This window comes from Phycodurus eques, chromosome 5 (genome assembly GCF_024500275.1).
Source record: "Phycodurus eques isolate BA_2022a chromosome 5, UOR_Pequ_1.1, whole genome shotgun sequence".
Taxonomy (NCBI): Eukaryota; Metazoa; Chordata; class Actinopteri; order Syngnathiformes; family Syngnathidae; genus Phycodurus; species Phycodurus eques.
Window position 1 is genome coordinate 3,464,116 of NC_084529.1, and position 20,109 is coordinate 3,484,224.

The 20,109-nt window shown below is 45.8% G+C and overlaps 3 protein-coding genes across 6 annotated transcripts; 2 read left to right on the top strand and 1 right to left on the bottom strand.

Annotated features, from left to right (window-relative positions):
• Window positions 1–248: 248 nt before the first annotated feature.
• Window positions 249–8,166, bottom strand: znf277 (zinc finger protein 277). Of its 3 annotated transcripts, XM_061676952.1 has the most exons (13): window positions 8,131–8,164; window positions 7,907–8,046; window positions 6,605–6,845; window positions 6,422–6,510; window positions 6,275–6,357; window positions 6,079–6,170; window positions 4,872–4,982; window positions 4,665–4,797; window positions 2,766–2,833; window positions 2,595–2,691; window positions 1,783–1,825; window positions 1,527–1,681; window positions 249–484 (listed from the first exon to the last, which is right to left on the bottom strand). In XM_061676952.1, exons 2-13 carry the CDS (start codon window positions 7,947–7,949, stop codon window positions 272–274), a joined length of 1,368 nt encoding a protein of 455 aa, XP_061532936.1. In that variant the 5' UTR covers window positions 7,950–8,046; window positions 8,131–8,164; the 3' UTR covers window positions 249–271. The 3 variants fall into 3 exon arrangements, with proteins under 3 accessions (XP_061532936.1, XP_061532935.1, XP_061532937.1); XM_061676951.1 differs by having other exon boundaries at window positions 7,907–8,166; XM_061676953.1 differs by having other exon boundaries at window positions 1,527–1,701; window positions 7,907–8,166.
• Window positions 7,981–14,302, top strand: immp2l (inner mitochondrial membrane peptidase subunit 2). 2 transcript variants are annotated; one of them, XM_061676955.1, is made up of 6 exons: window positions 7,981–8,224; window positions 9,645–9,808; window positions 9,875–9,978; window positions 12,720–12,785; window positions 13,742–13,844; window positions 14,168–14,302. In XM_061676955.1, the coding sequence occupies exons 2-6, from the start codon at window positions 9,674–9,676 to the stop codon at window positions 14,294–14,296; spliced, it is 537 nt and encodes a 178-aa protein (XP_061532939.1). In that variant the 5' UTR covers window positions 7,981–8,224; window positions 9,645–9,673; the 3' UTR covers window positions 14,297–14,302. The 2 variants fall into 2 exon arrangements, with proteins under 2 accessions (XP_061532939.1, XP_061532940.1); XM_061676956.1 differs by lacking the exon at window positions 7,981–8,224 and adding an exon at window positions 8,348–8,466.
• A 916-nt stretch (window positions 14,303–15,218) lies between these two features.
• Window positions 15,219–16,506, top strand: pdcd2l (programmed cell death 2-like). Its single transcript, XM_061676954.1, has 2 exons — window positions 15,219–15,645; window positions 15,760–16,506. Exons 1-2 carry the CDS (start codon window positions 15,219–15,221, stop codon window positions 16,335–16,337), a joined length of 1,005 nt encoding a protein of 334 aa, XP_061532938.1. The 3' UTR covers window positions 16,338–16,506.
• The last annotated feature ends 3,603 nt before the right edge of the window (window positions 16,507–20,109 follow it).

Consider the following 20,109-nt stretch of genomic DNA (forward strand, 5'->3'; position numbering starts at 1 on the left):
TTAGTGCGCTTGTTTGAATATGTTTGTGCAAGTGAACAAGTGTGTCCCAATCAAAACACGGAGATCTTTACGCAATGATTAATGAACAGCCATTCGCGGTAACAACAATCATTGATGTTCACATTTAACCGAACATTTAGGAAATGGCTGGCGCAGAAGGCTTCACCGTGCCTTCCGTAACGAGATCATCTTCACGCGTGTGCCATCGAGAGCAACCCACCACCAGGTGACAAAGTCCGCATGCAAAATTATGAGACAAATATCAATCCATTTATTGATTGAGACGTGATGATGTCATCAAAGAGCCACGTCTGTCGTGGCGCCGGAAGGTGCGCGTGAGCGTCATGTGGCGTTTTCCAGCGGGTTCTGCTCGCCGACGACAGGGACGCGGTCTCCTGCCGATCGCCCGGCGTCGCTCTCCTCGCTGTCGCTGTCGGGCAGCGCGCACAGCAGGGCGTCGTTCTCGTAGGTGGGGAAGTAGTATCTGAGGGGGTCACGCCGCACAAAACGGCAAACGGGTGCGGACAATTAATACACTTGATCAATTCATGTTATTTTTTTAATGGCTTCCAAATTTGAAAGCGCGTTCTCGCTAATGTGCACTTCTTACACTCATGATAGCACGGCCACAAATGGAGAGGAACTGTATTACAAAAGCAGGGTCGCTATTGCCAAAAACTTTTCCGATGCCTCCTGCAAGTATTTTTTGCAAAAAAAGCATCTTGCGACTTTAATTTCTGCTACGAAACAGACGTGCTTAGTGGAAACAATTTCATATTCGCACACTCAAAGTCACAGATGTTTAGTGTGAGGATAGTGACCCCAAGTGGACAACAACAATACCTGCACCTCACATCTCCATCCATTTTCTCTACCACTTATCCTCACTAGCGTCATATATGTTGTTGTATAATAATTGTATAATCAATTCTAAAAAAATATTCATTATCTGTAGCCCTACTTATTTCTTTCCATTGTCTTATGTTCCTTAATGAAAACAGCAAATTTACAGCAATCGGGTAGATGGCAAACCCTCTATGTCACGGTTCACACTATAACGCAGATTTCTTTTGTTATTATTACACTTTTTTTTTTTTTTTTTTTAAACATGCTGTTTGTATATTGTTTAGTGTTATCCATTGCAACTGCTATCAATATATTATGCGTTTGCATGCTTTTCAAAGTACGTTTAAAGATCGTGTCTTTCGATATGGTGGCGGGGGCGGTCGGCGACGGAGGCGGCGGCGGCAGGCACTGTATGCGCAAACCACTTGTGCAGGTCTCAGCACTTCCTCCCGGCGAACGAGACCGGATCAAAGCCAGCGTGGCATGTCTACAATGGCTTTTGTTTTCCACTAGATGGCACCACTGAGCCATAAAAGATGACAATAATATTACATGTAAACGATATATATGCATTTAACTTTTGTCCTAAGTCAGCAGCCCGAAAGAAATCCAAATTTTAGCAAGTTCAAACCAAACTATCACGTCAACAACCCGTAGCCAAGCTCGGCGGCGCCACTCACTGCGGTTGGTTCCAAGCGGCGGCGGGCGGCAGCGTCGTGGCGTGCCGGCGCTCCCGCAGATGCGTCAGGACGTCGCCCCGGCAGCGGAACTGGTCCCGGCAGGCGTGGCAGCGGTTCTGATGGATCTGCCGCCGGATGAAGTTGACCAGCTTCACCTGTTGGTAGAAGCTCAGGTCTGACCGGGAAAGACCGCCGGCACGTTTAGACACGGGAGCGCAAGGCGGATTGTGGGTGGCGGAGTGTGTGACGGACTTACTGAGCTCGGCCCTCAGATGCTGCAGATCGAAGTCGTGAACTTTCTGGAGAAAACAAACAGGAAGTCAGCGCGTGGACAAAAGTATTGCCGCGCAGTGGAGAAAATGTGGCGTTTGGACAAAAGTGCCCACGGGACGTGAAAAGTGAAGAAAAATGTGGTGACTTCCTTTCCAGGAAGGAGCTGTACCTTTTGGAAAACGAGCCCTCAAACAAGGAACAATCCTGCCGCCAGGAGCCAACTGAACAGGACTCTCAGACATATATTCTTTATCCTCTGCATACAACGACTCATGTTAGTGCCGTACAGATGAGCGGAGAGATGTCGCATAGAACAGTGCACGTCTGCCTTATACTGCCCCAAGGTGGGCACACCAGAAGGAGCAGCACATTGGCCATTCAATTGATGCAATCTGACAAAAACTGTTTTAGTCTATTTCGTGATGTCATTAATGCACGTTTTGTGGAGCTGAGACCAAAGTAGACTCGCAAGTATCAAAAGTACAGAAAATGTGGCATTTGTACAAACGTACTGGGGCATGTACATGAAGTGAAAATGTGAAGCATTTTGGGACATCTGCAGGTAAGATAAACTTGAAGATAAAGATAACTTGTATTAGTCCCACAACGGGGATATTTGCAGGTAGTGGAAAAAGTGGAACGTGCACAAAAGTTTGGGAAGAAAATGCGAAAGTTACAACAAAAGTCCACACACACACACAAACCAAGGAAGGGAAATGAGTCAGCTTCCACCCTTCCGTCCGGTAAAGTTTTCTACAAGGTTGGAGTTTGCCCGCGTGGACGAGCGACAAATACCTTCATGTGAGCGTAGATGTCGTCCGCGGTGTCGCGCCGAAGGTCACAGAACAAGCAGACGGCCGCGACGGGACGAGCGCGCCACTCGGACCAGTCGCTGCGGAGACAGAAGCGCACCCGCGTCAGACGAGCGCCTGACGCCTGACGCCTGACGCCGGCTTGTCCGCTTACTCGTCTTTGTCGTCCGGCAGCTCGCGGTCGTCCTCTCTCTGCACTTCCTCCCAGGTCTTCCCCAGTTCCTGGCGGCAGGAAGTCACATGATTGGGGGCCGTTCGCAGCCCCTTCCGCATTTTCATTGGCCTCCGCATATTCAAATCATAAAATCAGACGTGGCCCGCATCAAAAAAATACTGGAAAAAGTTCAAATGTTGAAAGTTACCACACTTTTCGATTTAAATCTTTGTTAAATGTAGGCCTGCAGCCAAGGATTACTTTAACAATCAACTATTCCTTTGATTATTTTTTTCACTTAATGGACGAACCAGTAAAAAAACAACAACAAACTTGCAGTGCAGAACATGCATCAACATAATTTGATTATGATTCCGTTTCTGGTGAGGTTTGTAACATTCATCAGATAATCGGCAAAAACGCTAACGATTGTTTTCCAAAGCCAAAGCAGATGTTTGCAAACGTTTTATTTCGAATGAACACAAAGATAAACGTTTGGCGGAGGGCGTCAGAAGCTAAAATTTGGACAATTTGAAGTTACAGTACAACAATTTGATTATCAAAATAGTTGTTGATCAAGTTGAGAATGGATTAACTGTTGATTAATTGATTATTGCTCCTCTGGTTAAATATTTTGAAAAAAGTAGCACTTTTTTTTTTTTTTTTTTTTGCAACATCAAGTTTGAATGTCACGAGATAGTCAACTATTTTTGCAATCTATTTATTTATTTTATTTTTTTACATTACACCGTTAACATTTTGCTTTACCATCGATAACACCAAGATGAGATTTAGGCTGTTTTTTTTCTCCTTAAAAAAAAAAAAAAAAAAAAAAAAAAAAAAAAAAAAAAAAGGCCAATTGGAGACTGTTTTCCGCAGGTGTGAATGTCTTGCCTATCTCTGCGCTTTGATTGGCTACCAACCAACATCCTGTTTCGTTGGCGGTCCTCGAATGCACCTCGGGCAAAAAGTCAAAACCTGTTTCTGCTTTTCTCCCATTGCATCTCCTAACACTTGCCCGTATACGCTACCTTGCTGTTCAGGTTTGCCTGTGTCCCTTAACATTTGGAAACATATGTCAATGCTGAAAGATGAGTTTAATGACGTGAAGTGCACACACGCAGAAATCTGATCTGGCAGCGTAATCTTATTTCTCTTGAAAACATCTTACCGTGTTTATTTTAGGAAACTTTAGACTTTTTTCCATAATTTTCAGTTAGACAAAAAATTTTTTAAGATACAACGTCTTATTTTAAGAATCATATCAAGTCAAGTGATACTACAGTGGAATCTCGCTTCACGAGCAATCCAGTTTATGAGCAATTTTTTTTCAGGAAAAACGACTGTTTTATTTTTGCTTTACAAAGTCTCCGAACGTTGTGCTTTTTCTCACGCCGCATAAACACGATTTGCTCCGTCCGTGCTTCAGGTATGTTTGTTTTTGCCTAAAATGGCCGCCACATCCCACAATACAACGCAAAAGTCTCACTGCATTGTTGGAGGTGGCGGCCGTTTAGGATTAGCCGTAACCACGGTGAACGTAAACATTACTGTTCCGAACAGACTTTAAGACACTGCGCCGTCCATTGGCAGATCTTTCCCCCTTTTTTTAAAATGTCTTTTATTTTATTTTTAGGTACAAAACGTCTCGCTTTTAATATTTCTTGACTTGCCTTAAGAAGGCCATATTTGATTGCCCATGTGTGATGAAACACCAGCTCGTGCTCTGGTGTTATTGGGGTTACTCTGCGAGGTATTACTTCCGATGAGGCTCATGTGATTTTGTGTGGAATCACTGAACTACCGAATGCGGTTGTTTATGTAACGTATCGGGTTCACGATTGCGTGCATGCTTGACGTACGGCGGATAACAACGCAGGCCCGGTGATGTGACGTTACCAGGTAGTTGATGATGTAGAAGCGGTCGTATTGTCGGTTGCTGGGGTTGATGCGGCGGTGCGCTTTCTTCCTCATGTGATCCTTTAGCGTCATTTTGTCCTTGAATGTCTTCTCGCAGTACAAACACTGCAGGCTGACACCGCAACAACACGATTACACCGTGATGTCGTCATCCCAATGAAAAGTACGACGAGCCTGTCGACGGACTTGTCCACTTTGCTCTGCAGCGTGTCCAGGAGCTCGTCACAGTAGACGATGTTGTCGGGAAGCCCGACGCTGAACGCGTGCTCGCGAGCCATGTGGTTCAGAAGGTCGGCCCTGAGAACAAGTCATGGCGTCGTCATTGTGTCAGGAGCATTCCAAATCATGAGTGTTTCTAATCTTTTGGCAGGCACGTCCACAAATGTTTATGTCATTTCATTAGTTTTATTTTGAAGCCGTGGAGAATTCAAACTAAGCTTCTGTTTCTTCTTGTTCAAACCCTTGGAACACTGTCATCTCTGGTGGCTCAGCGGTGACATCTAGTGTGAAGCAAAAGACACTGAAGACATTTCATTCTCACGGGTGTTTCTCGCATTTACCCGTGCCGGGAGGAAGTGCTTTCACCTGTTTTGTCAAATGTGGAAGCAGTTTGCACATAGAGTAAGCCCCCCGCCATCGCTGGTCTTACAAACTTGCTCAATCGTCACTTTGCCAGATCACTGCACTATTTTAAACCGCTCTAATTTGCTTGAGGACCCTGCATCATTGGCACAATTGCCATTATAAAAGTGCATAAAATAAACGACAATATCGTTTGTCGTGATAGTTGTTTGGGAAAATATACGGTGCTAAGAAAATTGACTGGCCTAAACACAAATAATATACTGAGAGAAAGCGCAATATTGAACAAACAGCATAAAAAAAATAGAGTAACAGCTGTAATAAAATCTGCAATACAGTGGGACCCGGCAAGCAACAACTGTAATACAGCAGAGGATTACTGTATCTGTATTCCGTGATGATAGGGGTTGGGTCTCATTGTTTCCACGACAGGTGCATCCCGGGAATCACATAGTCTCAAGTGTAAAAGGATCTATGCAATGCACATTTTGCTGCTCATTCCGGTGTGTTTATTGTGAGTTTATTGAGACATCTCAATTCCACCTCCTGCTCATCGGCACGGCACTAATATTAGTCGTTCTTCGCAGAGGATAAAGATTATATGCCTGTGACTATTGTTCTATTGTCTCCATGTGTATCCCGCAACGCCGTTTGAGTTCAGATACAAGTTACTTTAAAAAGGTACCGACAAGTGACACATAGATGCTGATTGTTAGCCTGTGTGGCAACGGTGTGATTGTTTCAAGTACACAATTGTCTTTGTTTTAGGTCGAGTTTGACTTTCGGATGCGTCGGGTGACGGACGTCTGACCTGTTCCCGGCGAACTCGTCATTGCAGAACATGCACACGCGACGGAAGCCGCGGTCGTCTCGCTCCTTCTGCTGCTGCTCCAGCGCCTCCTCCTGAGGACGCAGACGGCCAGGAATAATCATGCGCTCAAAATGCGTCATCTATGAGACAGAGGAACCACAGAAGAAGTGGAAATGGAGGAGGCAAAACACCTCACCAGACGCTTTTGCTGGAGCTTCTCTCGCAGGGCGCGGTCTTCGGGAAGGACGTCGCACAGCAGGAAGTAACGCTCCTGTTTTTCTGAAAGATGGTGCGACGTTCATGCGATGTCACGCGCCCAAATGCGCTCGTTTGGGGGACTCACCCACAGGCCCGGTGGAGTTGGTCTTGATCTCACTGCAGAAATCAGTGATGGGCTGTTCCAAGAAGCGACCTTTCCAGTACAGCAGATACCTGCGTGTAGGGAAATGATGGAAATAAGAAACGTTAAATATACTGCGTGCCTATGTCTATTACTTTCCGTGTGAGACTTGCGTGTAACCTTTACTTTGGAAGGTCTGCGACGAGTTTGACATCAGCAATGACCAAGTTGTGCTGCAGCAGGAGATGTTTGAGGAGGACGTCCTCCTGCGTCGCAGGCAGCGTCTCCGGGCAGAAGAGACACGACAGCGTCTCTGCTCCGCCGCGACATGAACTGGGACGGTGAGAGTCCGGATCGCCGGGATCGCCCGGATGAGGAGGATTAGGCTGCTCTGGGAAACACAGCGGCTCCAGGATATGGTCCACGCCTGAGATCATATGGTGGAAAAATACTCCTTTGCACTTATAAAATGTGTGTATTCTCTTCTGTTATTTATAACATCACATACATTCTGATCCGGTGTGGGGCCAAAAAAGGTGGCCTTGTTCCTGTCTGGTTCTCGCTCCCTGATATTGTACGCTCACGTTACTGTGAAACAAAGCAAGAGGTCTATGTTTGGAGATGGGCACCAGTTGCATAAGGCAGAAGATAACTGCCTGTTCGTGTATGTATATTTGACCTCGCTAACGAAAAATAGTCAAGCACTTCTTCGCGGTCGCCAACCTATTCCTGGGAATCAGGTTTTTATTTAATTCCATCTCCACTCTTGTCATTTTCCCCGTGACACCTAAGACTTTTTTCTAGTTATCTATCCAGGAAGGGCACCTGAGAGCATATTCTCATTTGCAATGCTGACCTGGCCGCAGACAGCAGAGCAAAAAAGGCTAAAGGAAAGCTAACACAAATACTTGTTCAACAAATTGTATTATGTCATATAGTAGGTATGTTACTAAATCCAGACAAGCCGCCATTGTCTTTTCATTTTTTTGTGATGAATTTTGGTCACGTGGATTTAGCAAAGGACCACCGAAATCATGTTTTCTCGTTGTTTCGCAAAAAGTAATATGCGATATATTAATAATGTGTATATAAAATAATAAATAATATAAACTATATATATAATCTCTCATCTATCCAATAATATCGTCAAGTTTGACATTCAGGTATTTTGAAATTGTAGTAACATTCCTAGATGTAGGTACATAATGAGTTAGCAAAGAAAGCTGCCCATATTCGCTATTGTTAACACATACTATCATGATATAGTTAAAAAACATAACTCTTTGTCCCTCAATCTAGTTTTGGAAACGCGAAACAGTTCTCTTTTCCTTGCACTAGCAGCTAAAGACGACACAAACGGAAAGGTTGCAGGCGTCTCTGGTTCTTTTACCAGCCGACTCTCTCACGAGTTGACCGTCTTCGAATAAAACCTCACAAAGGATCGAAAAGAAGTTGAAAATGACAAAATTGCTTAAAAGTTGAACAAACCATCTGCGCTCCTGTCGCTGGCAGCCATCTTACTGCGCCACATAGCCAAAACAGCTCCGAATTGACAAGTCAGTGGCCGAAGAATCCACACGCTTTAGACGTCAACCGACTGCCAGGCTCTCAAATGAAATCGATATCATCTGTATAATGTAATTAGTATGAATCCACTGTAAAACAAAAACAAACATGAGAAATACATTAAAACAAAGAGAGCGGTTGAGGACCTAGTGTTTAAGTGGTACGTAGGTACGGGTGGACGGACTTTAGGACCCAAAGTGGACTCACCTCGCCGGCATCAGGAAGTCGGCGCTTATGCTGGTGAGTGAGTTAGCGTTTGCATTTGCATAGTTTAGTTCAGCATTCTAGCTGTCAGTGATTTTCTCTTACTGTCAAAGTTGACCTCACTGAGTAAAATGAATTTTGCGTTGTTTTCAGCTATCCTTTTATTTATTATTATAATTATTTTTTAATCTATTTGCTCTTGTCAGCCACGGTAGCTCGGTGGTTAGCCACGCGGCTAGCAGTTAGCTCGCAGGACACGCTAAATGGACATTCATGGGGTGCGTTCGAAAATTAACTCCAAACGCGCTGTTAACACTGGAATGTTCGGAAACTCAGAGCATTGTTGGAGTGTGCTGTTCGGTTCTTCAGAGCGACACTCTCTGGGAATGCCGGGGCGCACTCCCGCCGCTCTGACTGAGGAGACAGAGCAGCTGGAGCGTCAGGCAGGATGGACACATTCAATATGGCGGGCGCACTGACGTGTCCCTGCCAATGGCCAACACGCACGGTCGTTAATTCATGGGAAATGGAGCGTGCTCTGCATCTCTGAACACTGCACTCTCGGATTGAATTTCCGAACATACCCATGATGTTGAGGTCAAACAGTCACATTGCTTATGGGTACTTATGGCCACTTAAGTGCAGGAGAATTGTTTTTGTGACCTTGGCCAGATCTGTGCCTGTCTCTGAGCTCTTCAGACAGTTCCTTTGACCTCATGATTCTCATTTGCTCTGACATGCACTGTGAGCTGGAAAGTCTTATATAGACAGGTCAATGGCTTTCCTAATCAAGTCCAATCAGTCTAATCAAACACAGCTGGACTCCAATGAAGGTGTAGAACCATCTCAAGGTTGATCGGAAGAAACGGACAGCACCCTGGTTAAATATATCGGGGTCACAGCAAAGGGTCTGAATACATATGGCCATGTGATATTTCAGTTTTTCTGTTTTAATAAATGTGCAAAAATCCTCCTCACGCGGCACTCAGATTTTTCCTCGCGTCGTTGACGCCCACTCCTAGGGAGAGTCTCAACAGTGCTGATTTTTCCCCATCTGCACTCAACTCTGACTGATTCGCAAACTCACAAGCTTTCACATTTTCCTGTCAAACATTACTCAAATCATAACCTGAAAAATGCACCCACTCGCATCTACGTGCTGATTGACAAGAATGTGTGGAAAATGATACTTTTTCGCAGTTGTTGTTCAGGCAGTGACATCAGGCAAACTGCTTCCATAGACTTGAAATTGATCATTTATGATGACGAGGAACTTAGTGCTCTGCACGTCGCTGCTTTGCAACCGATAAAAATGCTTACTACTTTCCTTATTCGCCATTTTATTCAGTTTTGCTTCAATGATGCATAGATACTTAATGTGCCTTACATTCCATAGAGGTAAAACGCTTCTCTGCTTAGACTGACTGTGATGTCATTTCGTGTGCTGGTCCCCCAGCTTCCGGTCTGCTTACCGTCCCAGTGAGCATGGCTCAGGGGGGCACACGGGGGCGCCGCTACCTGCGCGCCTTCGTGAGTGGCTTCTTTGTGGCCGTGCCCGTCACCGTCACCGTCCTGGATCGCTTGGCGTATGTGGCCAGGGTGGAGGGCTCGTCCATGCAGGTGAGGCCTACAAATGACGGCAACGTGACTAAAACAGGGAAATGATCAATTTGCGTGTCGATGCAGCCGTTCCTGAACCCGGAAGGAGCGTCCGAGGGTGACGTGGTTCTGCTGAACCGCTGGAGTGTCAGGAAGTACCACGTCCAGAGAGGAGACATCGTGTCTGTCATGTGAGTCCCCTCCGAACATCTGATGGCATGTTCGCACATTTGCATACCGAGGCCTCTGGATTGTAAATGTGAGACTGAATGCGGCTTTGTCTACACAGCGGAACCTTGGTTTCCGTAATTAATCCGTTCCAGAAAGTCTGACTAAAACCGAAGTGTACGAATCCAAAGCCACGTTTCCCGTAGGAAATAATCTACATTCAGTTAATCTGTTCCAGACATCCAAAAATATGAACAAAAAATAAATTTCGTGCAGAGTAACTACAGATGCAACAATTGAGTAATCTACTATTAATTGATTATCAAATTAATCAACTTTTAATAATCAATTAATCATTTAGAGACCTTGTTTGACTTCCAATTGTCCTAACCTTCCCGAATTTCAGCACTCCAAACATTAAACATTGTCCGATTTGTCTTCCTTGAAAATAGATTTTGAGTTGAATAAAAATAAGCCATTTGCTAACATATGCTTTGACATTAAAAACAATGATCAACATTTTTGCTGATTTATTTAATTTTTTTTTAAATAAATGAATGTTACAAACCAAACCTTTGTGCATTTTCTGCACTGTCAATTTGAAATAATGTCCTGAAGTATGGTGGCCTGGAAGTGCAAAACAATATAAGAAATTGTGAAACATTTCAGAAAACACAAAAACCAAAAACGAAGCACCTTTACAAAAAGACGAAAACAAATTACAATTGCGGAAACCCGGAAAGGGAGTGACCCATTTCACAGACATTGTTGGAAATCCTGCGGCCTTTCTCGGCAAGACCCGCCCCGCTTCAACATGATTGGCTCCTGCATTGCGGGAAGGGTAGGCTACGCAGATGGAACGTGATGTCCATCCCAAATAGCAATTGGATATATTGACGCCCCGAACGGCGAGCCTGTACAGTGTATACAATATCTATCCCTCGCTCAGTACGTTAAAAAATGAATGCAGCCGGCAGCTTCCTTGCTAGTATCCACACTTTCCCTTGAATTCTCGCCAGCATCCTCTCTCTTTAGCAACAAGCTTATTCCTTAACTCTTAATCTATCTTTTTATGGTTTCAGAAATGTGATCAAGGACAAGATATTGTATTCACTATATACCGCCGTTCAGGGCGTCAATCTATACAATCGCTATTTGGGATGGACATCACGTTCCATCCGCGTAGCCTACCCTTCCGGCGATGCAGGAGCCAATCATGTTGAAGCGGGGCGGGTCTTGCCGAGAAAGGCTGTGGGATTTCCAAGAATGTCTGTGAAATGGGCCCCTCCCTTTCCGGGTGACCCTAATTGGAATTAGTTTCGTCTTTTGTATTTGTGTTTCCGGAAATGTTAAAGTGTTTCATGTTTAGTTTTTGTTTCCTGAAATGTTAGTGTTTTGTCTTTTGTTTTTGTGTTTTCTGAAATGTTAGTGTTTCATATTTTGTTTTTCCTTCCTGAAATGTTAGTTTCTTCTTTTGTTTTTGTGTTTTCTGACGTTAAAGTGTTTCGTCTTTTGTTTTTGTGTTTTCTGAAATGTTAGTGTTTCACCATTTGTTATATTGTTTTGCACTTCCAAGCCACCGTACTGAAAGTAATCAATTATTGAAATAAGTGTCACTTGCAGCCTAAAAGTAACTTTAAATGTATGTATAAAAACAGTGTGAAATAAACATGACTGAATAAGTGGATAAATGATCAAAGAAGGTGTTCCTCAGCTTCTTTCTCAAATGCAACGAGCCTCCCGGTCTGCTCGGCAACACTCGGCCGCGTTAGGGCTACCTCAGCCTGTAACGTCGTGTCAAAAGTCAGCCCTTGAAAATAAAAGCACGGCAGTATAGTAACACTTTGTTACACACCGTCACTGTGGTGACTTATTCAGCAGTGCACTCCGCTGGGAACGAGACCTTCGCCTGTAAATCAGATATGTTTGTTGTAGTCAACTAGTAGCTGAATAACGAGTGCCGCGGAGGTTATGCTTAAAAAACAGTCAACTTTCCCCTCTGCGTGTTAATTGGGGACTAACACACACAACTCTGAGCGAGGCACTGACATTTTACGACGTCGCTGTGCTGTAGCGAGTTGTTTGGCTCCTTAGCTTGCTAGCTCCTTAGCTTGTGGGCTAGTGATCATAATAAACAGTCGAACAACTTTCCCTCGAGTGTCTTTGTTGTGTGAATCTACGCACTGCAGAGAGCCAACACCGCAGCGGTACGCCAGCGCTCCTCAAGCCCACTAGCGGCTAATGGCACAGCTGCCCAACTCGCCGCCGGCTTACCACAACAATGCCAATTTATTGAGTCTGGAAAAACTATCGTTCCATCTATTTTATTTATCCAACGATAAGTCGATATAGTAATTACTGTGACAGACCTATACATGTAGCCCAAGGAAGTGTAGTCAAACTGTTATTGCTTTCTTTTATTTTGAAGGTCTGACTTTTTGACAAGATGTTACACAAATGTCGAGCAGACCGGGTGGCTTGTTATTGCCTTGAGCTGTTAATAAGCTTGCCCTCTGTTGAAGCCTATTTTTCCCACTTTACGAAATGCGTTGGATGAACGCGTCCATTCCGAGACATGAACGGCAAAGTCACGCGCTTTTTTTGACAAAACGTAGCAGATGAGCATAAATCAGAACTAAATATAGGAAGGGAGAAAAAAATGATCCAAAAGCAAATCATACGAAGACTGAGGTTCCGCTGCATGTGCGACCGTTGGATTGGCTGGCGAGCAGACCATGGTTTGCTTGTGTGTGCGCCGTCTCAGGTCTCCCAGGAATCCCGAGCAGAAGATCATCAAGCGCGTCATCGCCCTGGAGGGAGACTTCATCAGGTAATCGCCGTGGAAACCACACTTCACGTCCTTTGTGGGATGCTAAGCCGGTTAGCATCCTGTCTGCCGTGCGCTAGTGGAACAGGAAGTCAGTGGAGCGTCACTTCCTGTGAAAAGCAGGTCATGTGACCCTCACAAAGGGCGGAGACAACTTTCGATTTTTCAGGGGGACACATGGCCTAGCCCGTTGTTAAAAATGACGTCATTTTTCTTCAGTTCGCCTGATAAAGCAAAAGCACGTCCGCGACCGGCGTGATGATAAGCGGTGTCGAAAATGGATGGGTGTTTAGAATACAATTCTAATGACTCAACCAGTTATTTAATACAACAATTCTCATTTTGTTAATCTATTTGTAAAATAGTGTATTTTTTCCAAATGTTTTAATTTACAATAAATAGTGATTTAATAAAATATGTTTTATGTATTTGTAAAATAGACATATTTTATATTACAATACATTAATAATTGATCAAATAATTTTGAAATGTTACATGTATTTGTGAAGTAGTTTTTCTCATCTTTATTTACGGGGGACAAATTTACCAATTAATATAAAATGTTAAAGGTTCTATATGTCATTTTAAAAATGTTACGAATATTGCTAGTTAACAATAATGGAATTCATCTATTAATATGCTAAATTAGTTACAAAATATAAATAAATACATTTCAATCTACTATTTTTACAACAAAAAAATCAACGACAACAACTAAGTGAATTCCGCAAATATTCCAGGATTCTGAATCATGTAAATAAATGCTGCACGGGCCGGATAAAAGAACGGCGCGGAACTCCCGGATGTGGCCCGCGGCCCATACTTTTCCCAGCGCGTAGCGTGTGAAGTCGACCGCGACGTGTAGACGAAGACGACGGTAGAAGAAGAGCTCCGAGTGCGGCGAGTAGAAATGAAAGCATTGACGGACTTTGTGGCGGTGGTTGGTGTGGATCTCGCAGGACTCTGAGCTACAAGAAGCGACATGTGCGCGTCCCTGACGGTCACGTGTGGATCGAGGGGGACCATCACGGCCACAGTCTGGACAGCAACACCTTTGGCCCGGTAACCGAAATCCCCGCGTCAACCCTCCTGTTATGTAGCCGGTCAAAGTGAACTATGTTCCAAAACGGGCTGAATTGCGAGAGGTCATGCGCTCAACAGTCACTGAAATTAGCGTCGCTCGAGATTAACCTGTCGTTTTTTTTTTTTCGATTCATTGATAAATCAGGGAAAATATTCTGAGCCCTTATTCAAAAATGGCTGTTCCTAAGAAACGAACCTAACAGGAGGGTTAAAGGTCAGGGTGCAAGTGACACAATGATGGCCTCGGTGTCGTCTTCATCACGTGACTCCGTTTTTCTGTTTTTTTTTGTTGGTGCGGCGAGGTGTCGGTGGCTCTCCTCCACGGCCGCGCGTCGCACATCGTTTGGCCGCCGGGCCGCTGGCAGCGCATCCGAGCCGATCTCCCGCCGAACCGAGCGGCGCTGTTTACCGAGGGCGACGGCGACCGGTGAACGCTACGAGAGGGCGCGTCTCCTTGGAGCGCCTCCTGCTGGCGGGAGGCTGTGCGGTCACGCTGACGGCGAAGTATTCGCCATTTGGGATGAACGGCAACTGTGACGAGGCGACGTGAAAACGGGAGAAGCTGCTGTTGCGTGGCCATATGACATATTTGTTGGTTTTTAACAGGATGGAAAGAAAAGATCTGAATCATGTTGACTTGCATCCATTTTCTATACAGCCTAACCTCACTTTTATTGACAATAAATCAAGTTGAGGTGACTGACTTCTTGTGTAATTAGAATTTAGTTTGTATCCAAATAGATATAGGCTTTTTTTTTCAAATAGTTATAGGCAGTTATAGGCAATAAATTTTTTCTTACACAGATTCGTTTTTATGTTGAGTTTAATACTTTTTTAACATAGATGTTTTACACAGATTTTTTTTGGTGGGGGGCGATGTTGAATTTTTGTACTTTGATGTTAAACATTTTAACTTTTTTGAATATTCTTAGATGTTGCGGCTTTTTATGTTGTTTATCAACAATATTTTTGAGGTTGAGAGGTTTTTACAATGAATTGTTTTAAGATGTTGACTTGCTACTTTGAGATGTTGCATTTTTTTCAGATGACATTTTATAGAGATTTGTTTACTTTTTAAATGTAGAATTGTTTTGTGTTGAGTCGTTTGTTACAGGATGTTTTTAATTCAGTTTGATTTTGACGGTAAAAAGGTTGGCAATTCCGATTGAAACTCGTGACGTCCCATCAGCTCTTGCATAGGTTCCGCTCCTGTACTGTAGATGGCGATCGCGTGCGTTTAGCCGCACTTGTCGACAACCGAAGAATACGTTTTTTGTTTTTTTTGTTTTGTTTTTTAAAACTGTTTTTCTCCTCTCTTTCCTAACCGTCGTGTCCGCACCACCGCTCGTCGCGATGGCGTCCACCGGCCAGGAGACGACCCTTCTGGGCGTGTTCGACGGCGAGCTGGACAACTCGAAGCATCGCTCGTCCTTCCTGACCAACAAGGCGGGAGGCCTCCCGGACGCCACGCCGGGCCTCCCCCGCGCGTCTCCCCGCTGCGGCCGCTGCTCGGCCCCGCTTGTCCACGTGGTGCAGGTGTACTGCCCTCTGGGGGGCTCGCCCTACCACCGGACCCTCCAGCTCTTCGCCTGCGCGGCCGCCGACTGCGGCGGCCGGCCGGAGAGCTGGGCGGCGCTGCGTTCTCAGAGGCTGGAGGCGGAAGGGGGAGCGGCGAAGGAGGCTCCTCTGTCGGCTAGTGACTGGTGCGCCTCCGCCGGTGACTGGGGCGCGATGGAGGAAGAGGAAGACGTAGCGGAGCCAGTCCCGGAGGAAGAAAAAGGTAGGAGCAGAAAACCCCGACAACGACGAAAAGCTTCACCCAATGTTTTCCTTGCCTGCTCGGAGCTTCAGCTCGGGGGACGTTTGTCGACGTAAACGTTGCGCTCGCTTTTAGAGGACGCTGGCCGCCCGGACGACCTCGCTCTGGCGGAGCCCGGACCAGACGTTCCCGTCCTGCGAGCGTTCTTCATCGGCGTGCTGGACGAGCGGGACGTCGAGGCCGAGACCGAGGAGGAGGAGCAGCGGTCGCACGCCGACAAGCTGCTGAGGGACTACGAGAGGCGGGAGGGAGCGCTCGCCGAGGTCGCCGCGGTCGGCGAGACCTACGAAAAGAGCGGCGCGCGTCACGGGGACCGGGCCTTCTCCAGCTTCCGGAAGAGGATCTCGGCGTGCCCGCGACAGATCCTGCGCTACCGCCGCGGCGGGCGACCGCTCCTGATGTCGGCCCACGAGGCGCCGCCGCCGCCGCCCTGCGAAGCCTGCGGCGGCCCGCGGACCTTCGAGCTGCAGCTCATGCCGGCGCTCGTCGGTCTGCTGAGTTGGACCGGCGGGACCGAGACCGGGTCGCCGCCCGAGTTCGGCACGGTGCTGGTCTACACCTGCGGCGCCAGCTGCTGGACGTCTTCGCGGCGGCGACCCGTCGGCGAGTTCTGCCGGGTCCACATGGACCCGGACCAGGAACTCTTCAAATGAAGCGTCGGCAGGAAACAACCGAGCAACTCGAAAAAGGAGGAGACGGGAGGACAAGACGTTAGGTACGCTGGCGTTTTGCATCTTGGCGGCTTCTGTGGACAGCAAATATTGTTGCGTTTTCTTCACGACAATATTTTCCAGGGCATTTTTACTGTGAACGTTTTTTTTTTTTTGGGCTGGACAATCTAGCATAAAATATACTAAATCTTCATATTGTCCGTTTCTATTACTATCACAACTTTTTTACACTGCTCTTAAACTGACTACAAAATGCTTCAACCGTATACCAACGGAGGAAGTACTGTTTAAAAAAAAAAAAAAAGGTGACGATGAACATAATTTGTACTCATTATGTAGCGAAATAAAATAACAATGTGGCGTAATAGGATGCAATGTCTGACTTCTGCCGGCAGAGGACAGCGTTGGCTGCCTTATGACAATCTCACGTTTGAAAAGCGAAGAAGAGCTCCGCGCCGTGTTGGAACGGCGCAAACGTTATAAACAAAACTCGAAATGGAGATAGGACTTGGACAAATGTATAAATAACCTTGCTACAACAGAGCTGGAAAAGTTGACTCCGATCGGCTGTCGTCACGCACATGTCTGCCATGTCTGATCAAGTAAATAAGCTCACGGTCGATCACTAATAAAGCCTGGCCCTCGTTGGAACACGCTCGTTTTGCATTTTAACAATGATTTGGGGGAGAAAAAAAAAAAAAAAGTATCCGTTCACAAATTCAACTTGTAGTTTTGGCAGCTGTAGTTGTGCCCATTGTTCTCTTATTCCTTTTGACTAACAGTGGCGCATGCAAACGTCCTCGTAATCGCGCTTGCGGCCATTTTGTTCAATTGACAACTTTTATATTTTTAGGGAACAAACTGGACGTGAGGTCGAAAAATTTATTTGTAAGCGGCCGAGAGAAAAGTTGCAAGCGTCGCGTCTTCCCGAGGTCAGGGCGCCGCGGGCGGTCCGGAAATTCCCGTCATCGACGGCAAACGCGGACGGCGAGCGATCGGGAAGTCGCAGGCAACGTGAAACAGAACCTTCGAAAATCCCATTTTGAATTTCTTCCCTGAGAAAAGGACCTTATTGAAAATACGTTTTTCATTTTTCTTCGGTTCGCCTGATAAAGCATAAAGTTTGTTTTGCGCCGCATGAACTTGCACATCAATAGCAGATCACGTGCTATATCGCGCTTCCCCTATAGCAGATTTGATTTGATTTTTTTTCATATTCATATCACGGATTCTTAGTCTTATACGTCACAACTGCCAAGAAAAATCCAAATGTTACAAGGAATAACAATGTAGATAGTGTACAGTATTGCTTTATGTTTGAGTTTGAAGGGTGTTGAAGAGGATAGAAATCTTCCGAAGAGTCTGCTGGAGGTTAAAGGAGTTGGGCAAGATTCTGAGGGGGTTCAATTTGCGTACAAATCGAGGTGAGAGAGAGAATTTGCCGCAGCGCCCCGCCCGCGACGCAGCCGACGGCGTCTTACGGTCGTCCGGCGTGATCTCCTGGAGTTCCGGCAGAGGCGCCGCGACGAGTCCGAGCTCGGGCGTCCCCGGCAGGTACGTCAAGCTCCGCTGAGAACTTTTGTCTTCTTTTGCCGTCGGACACGTAGCGTACAGCGCCCGGACCGGAACGCCGATGCTGTCCGCCGTCAGGTTGCACTGACACACGCGCACAAATACGCTTTCACAAACGCATACAGACAAAGTACGTAGACACAGCCACACACGCAATCCCCCGTCGTGACGGGCGTGGGCGTGTATGTTTTTAACGCTACGTACACTGGTGCTCTTTTCAGGCCCAACTGCGGCGCGGGCCGGGATGCTGACGGTCACGGCCATTTTCAGAGGTCTTCCGTGACTTAACGTGAGTGGCGCGTTTTACTACCTGTTATTTACTTGCATCGCCCCTGATGCATTTTTCTTTCTGCCTGCGTGACTGTTGTTGCGTTTTAAGCCGCTGTCTTGTTGCTGGCTCGCCTCGCGTCTCAACGGGCGCCACCTGCCGCACTAAAGGCAAAACAAAATACGGGCAGCGAGTTTCGCGGACGCACGTGACGAGGGACCAGTTTGTGCTGACGTAAATACGTCCCGGCTCGTTATTGGCTTCAACGGAGAAGACGGGAACTGAGGCAGAAAAACTGTTCCTGCAATAAAGACTTTCTTTCCCACCACTTTTACGGAGGAATAGTTTGTTTTTACAGGGTTGTGAAATATACGTGACGTGATTGGCGGGCCGCTCGTGGGCGGGGCTCGATGTTGGCCCGAATGGCACGTGACGGCTTTTGCGTTTGAACTCTTGGTTTAGTGTTGTGGATCAAATATATGCAAAGTGACCAAGTTGTCTTATGGCTCATTTTCATGTAATTTGATGAATAACGGCAACGACACGGGCCGCCGAATTTCCTTTTGAAAATCAATTCCTTTGAGTGACAAGCGTATTTGAATGATCGGGAGTTGTTACTCATCAAAAGGTGATCTTTTTTTTTTCTTTTTCTTCAAGTAATATTTTTCAAACTTTTAATGCCAATTTATCTTTAGCGTTATGCCTCGATCAGACTACATACAGGATTTTAGCCCCGATATTGGCCCGATTAGCTATCGCAGCTGGTTTCCTTGATCGATTTTTTTGTGAGGAACAACAAAACTTGTTGTAGTGTTGACATAATCCACGACCAATGATTTGGCCCTACGATGCCAAAATGAAAAGTCTAGCATGTTTGATTTATTTTTTGGATATCTTCCGTATAGTGCGACATCAACGACAACTCTCCGACAGCGCGCCTCGACGTCGACCAATAGGATTGCGTACTGTGACCGGCACATCGGTGCTTGCCGTTGTCAACATTTATTCACGCGCACGAACCAATGATTACCGAAGCTTTAGCGCATGATTCGACAGAATGCCGGCATGTTTATGTACAAGCGTTAGTGCTAGCACTAGCTTACTAGGCTACATATCGGTTTGCCGCCTGCTTGCGAGCCGTATCGTATTAAAAGTGTGTGAACATACCCAGAGGTAAATATTGTACTCAAGTGAGAGTACTGTTACTTTAGAATAATATGACTCAAGTAAAAAGTAGTCATCCAAATATTTACTTGAGTAAGACTAAAGTAAAATTGCAACATCAGATTTCTTGATGATTATTTATTTATTTATTTATTATTTTATTTTTTTATTTATCTTTACCATTATTGATCACATGTACAGAAAATGGATGGATGGATGGTATGAAAATAACCCATCCATCCATCTTCTTGACTGCTTCTCCTCACGCGGGTCGCGGGCGTGCTGGAGCCCATCCCAGCGATCTTCGGGCGAGAGGCGGGGTACACCAGCCAATCGCAGGGCACATAGAGACAAACAGCATTGTTTGTCTCGTTTGTTTGTTTGTCTTTGAGTATGTTTGTGTATCTGTGTGTTTATATATGTGTGAGTGTAATTAAATGTACGTGTATGTGTGTCTGTGGACGAAAAAACGTGTTTCTGTGTGTGTGTGTGTACGCGTTAGTGGGCTCGTGTGCGTGTACCTATGCATATGTGTGTGCGTCAGCAGTGTTTGCGCGTGTAAGTCGAAGGTTGAGCGGAACAATGGTGCCAGTGAGGAGACGCGTCGGAGATCCCGCAGCTGTCGCACGGGACCCTCCGGCCGTGAGGGGAAGCGGCGCTCTTTATCTCTTAAAACAAAACTTCACAATACTTGTAACTTTGCACTTTATATATCTTGCACTTGATTAAGTTTTGACCTTTCATTCCAGG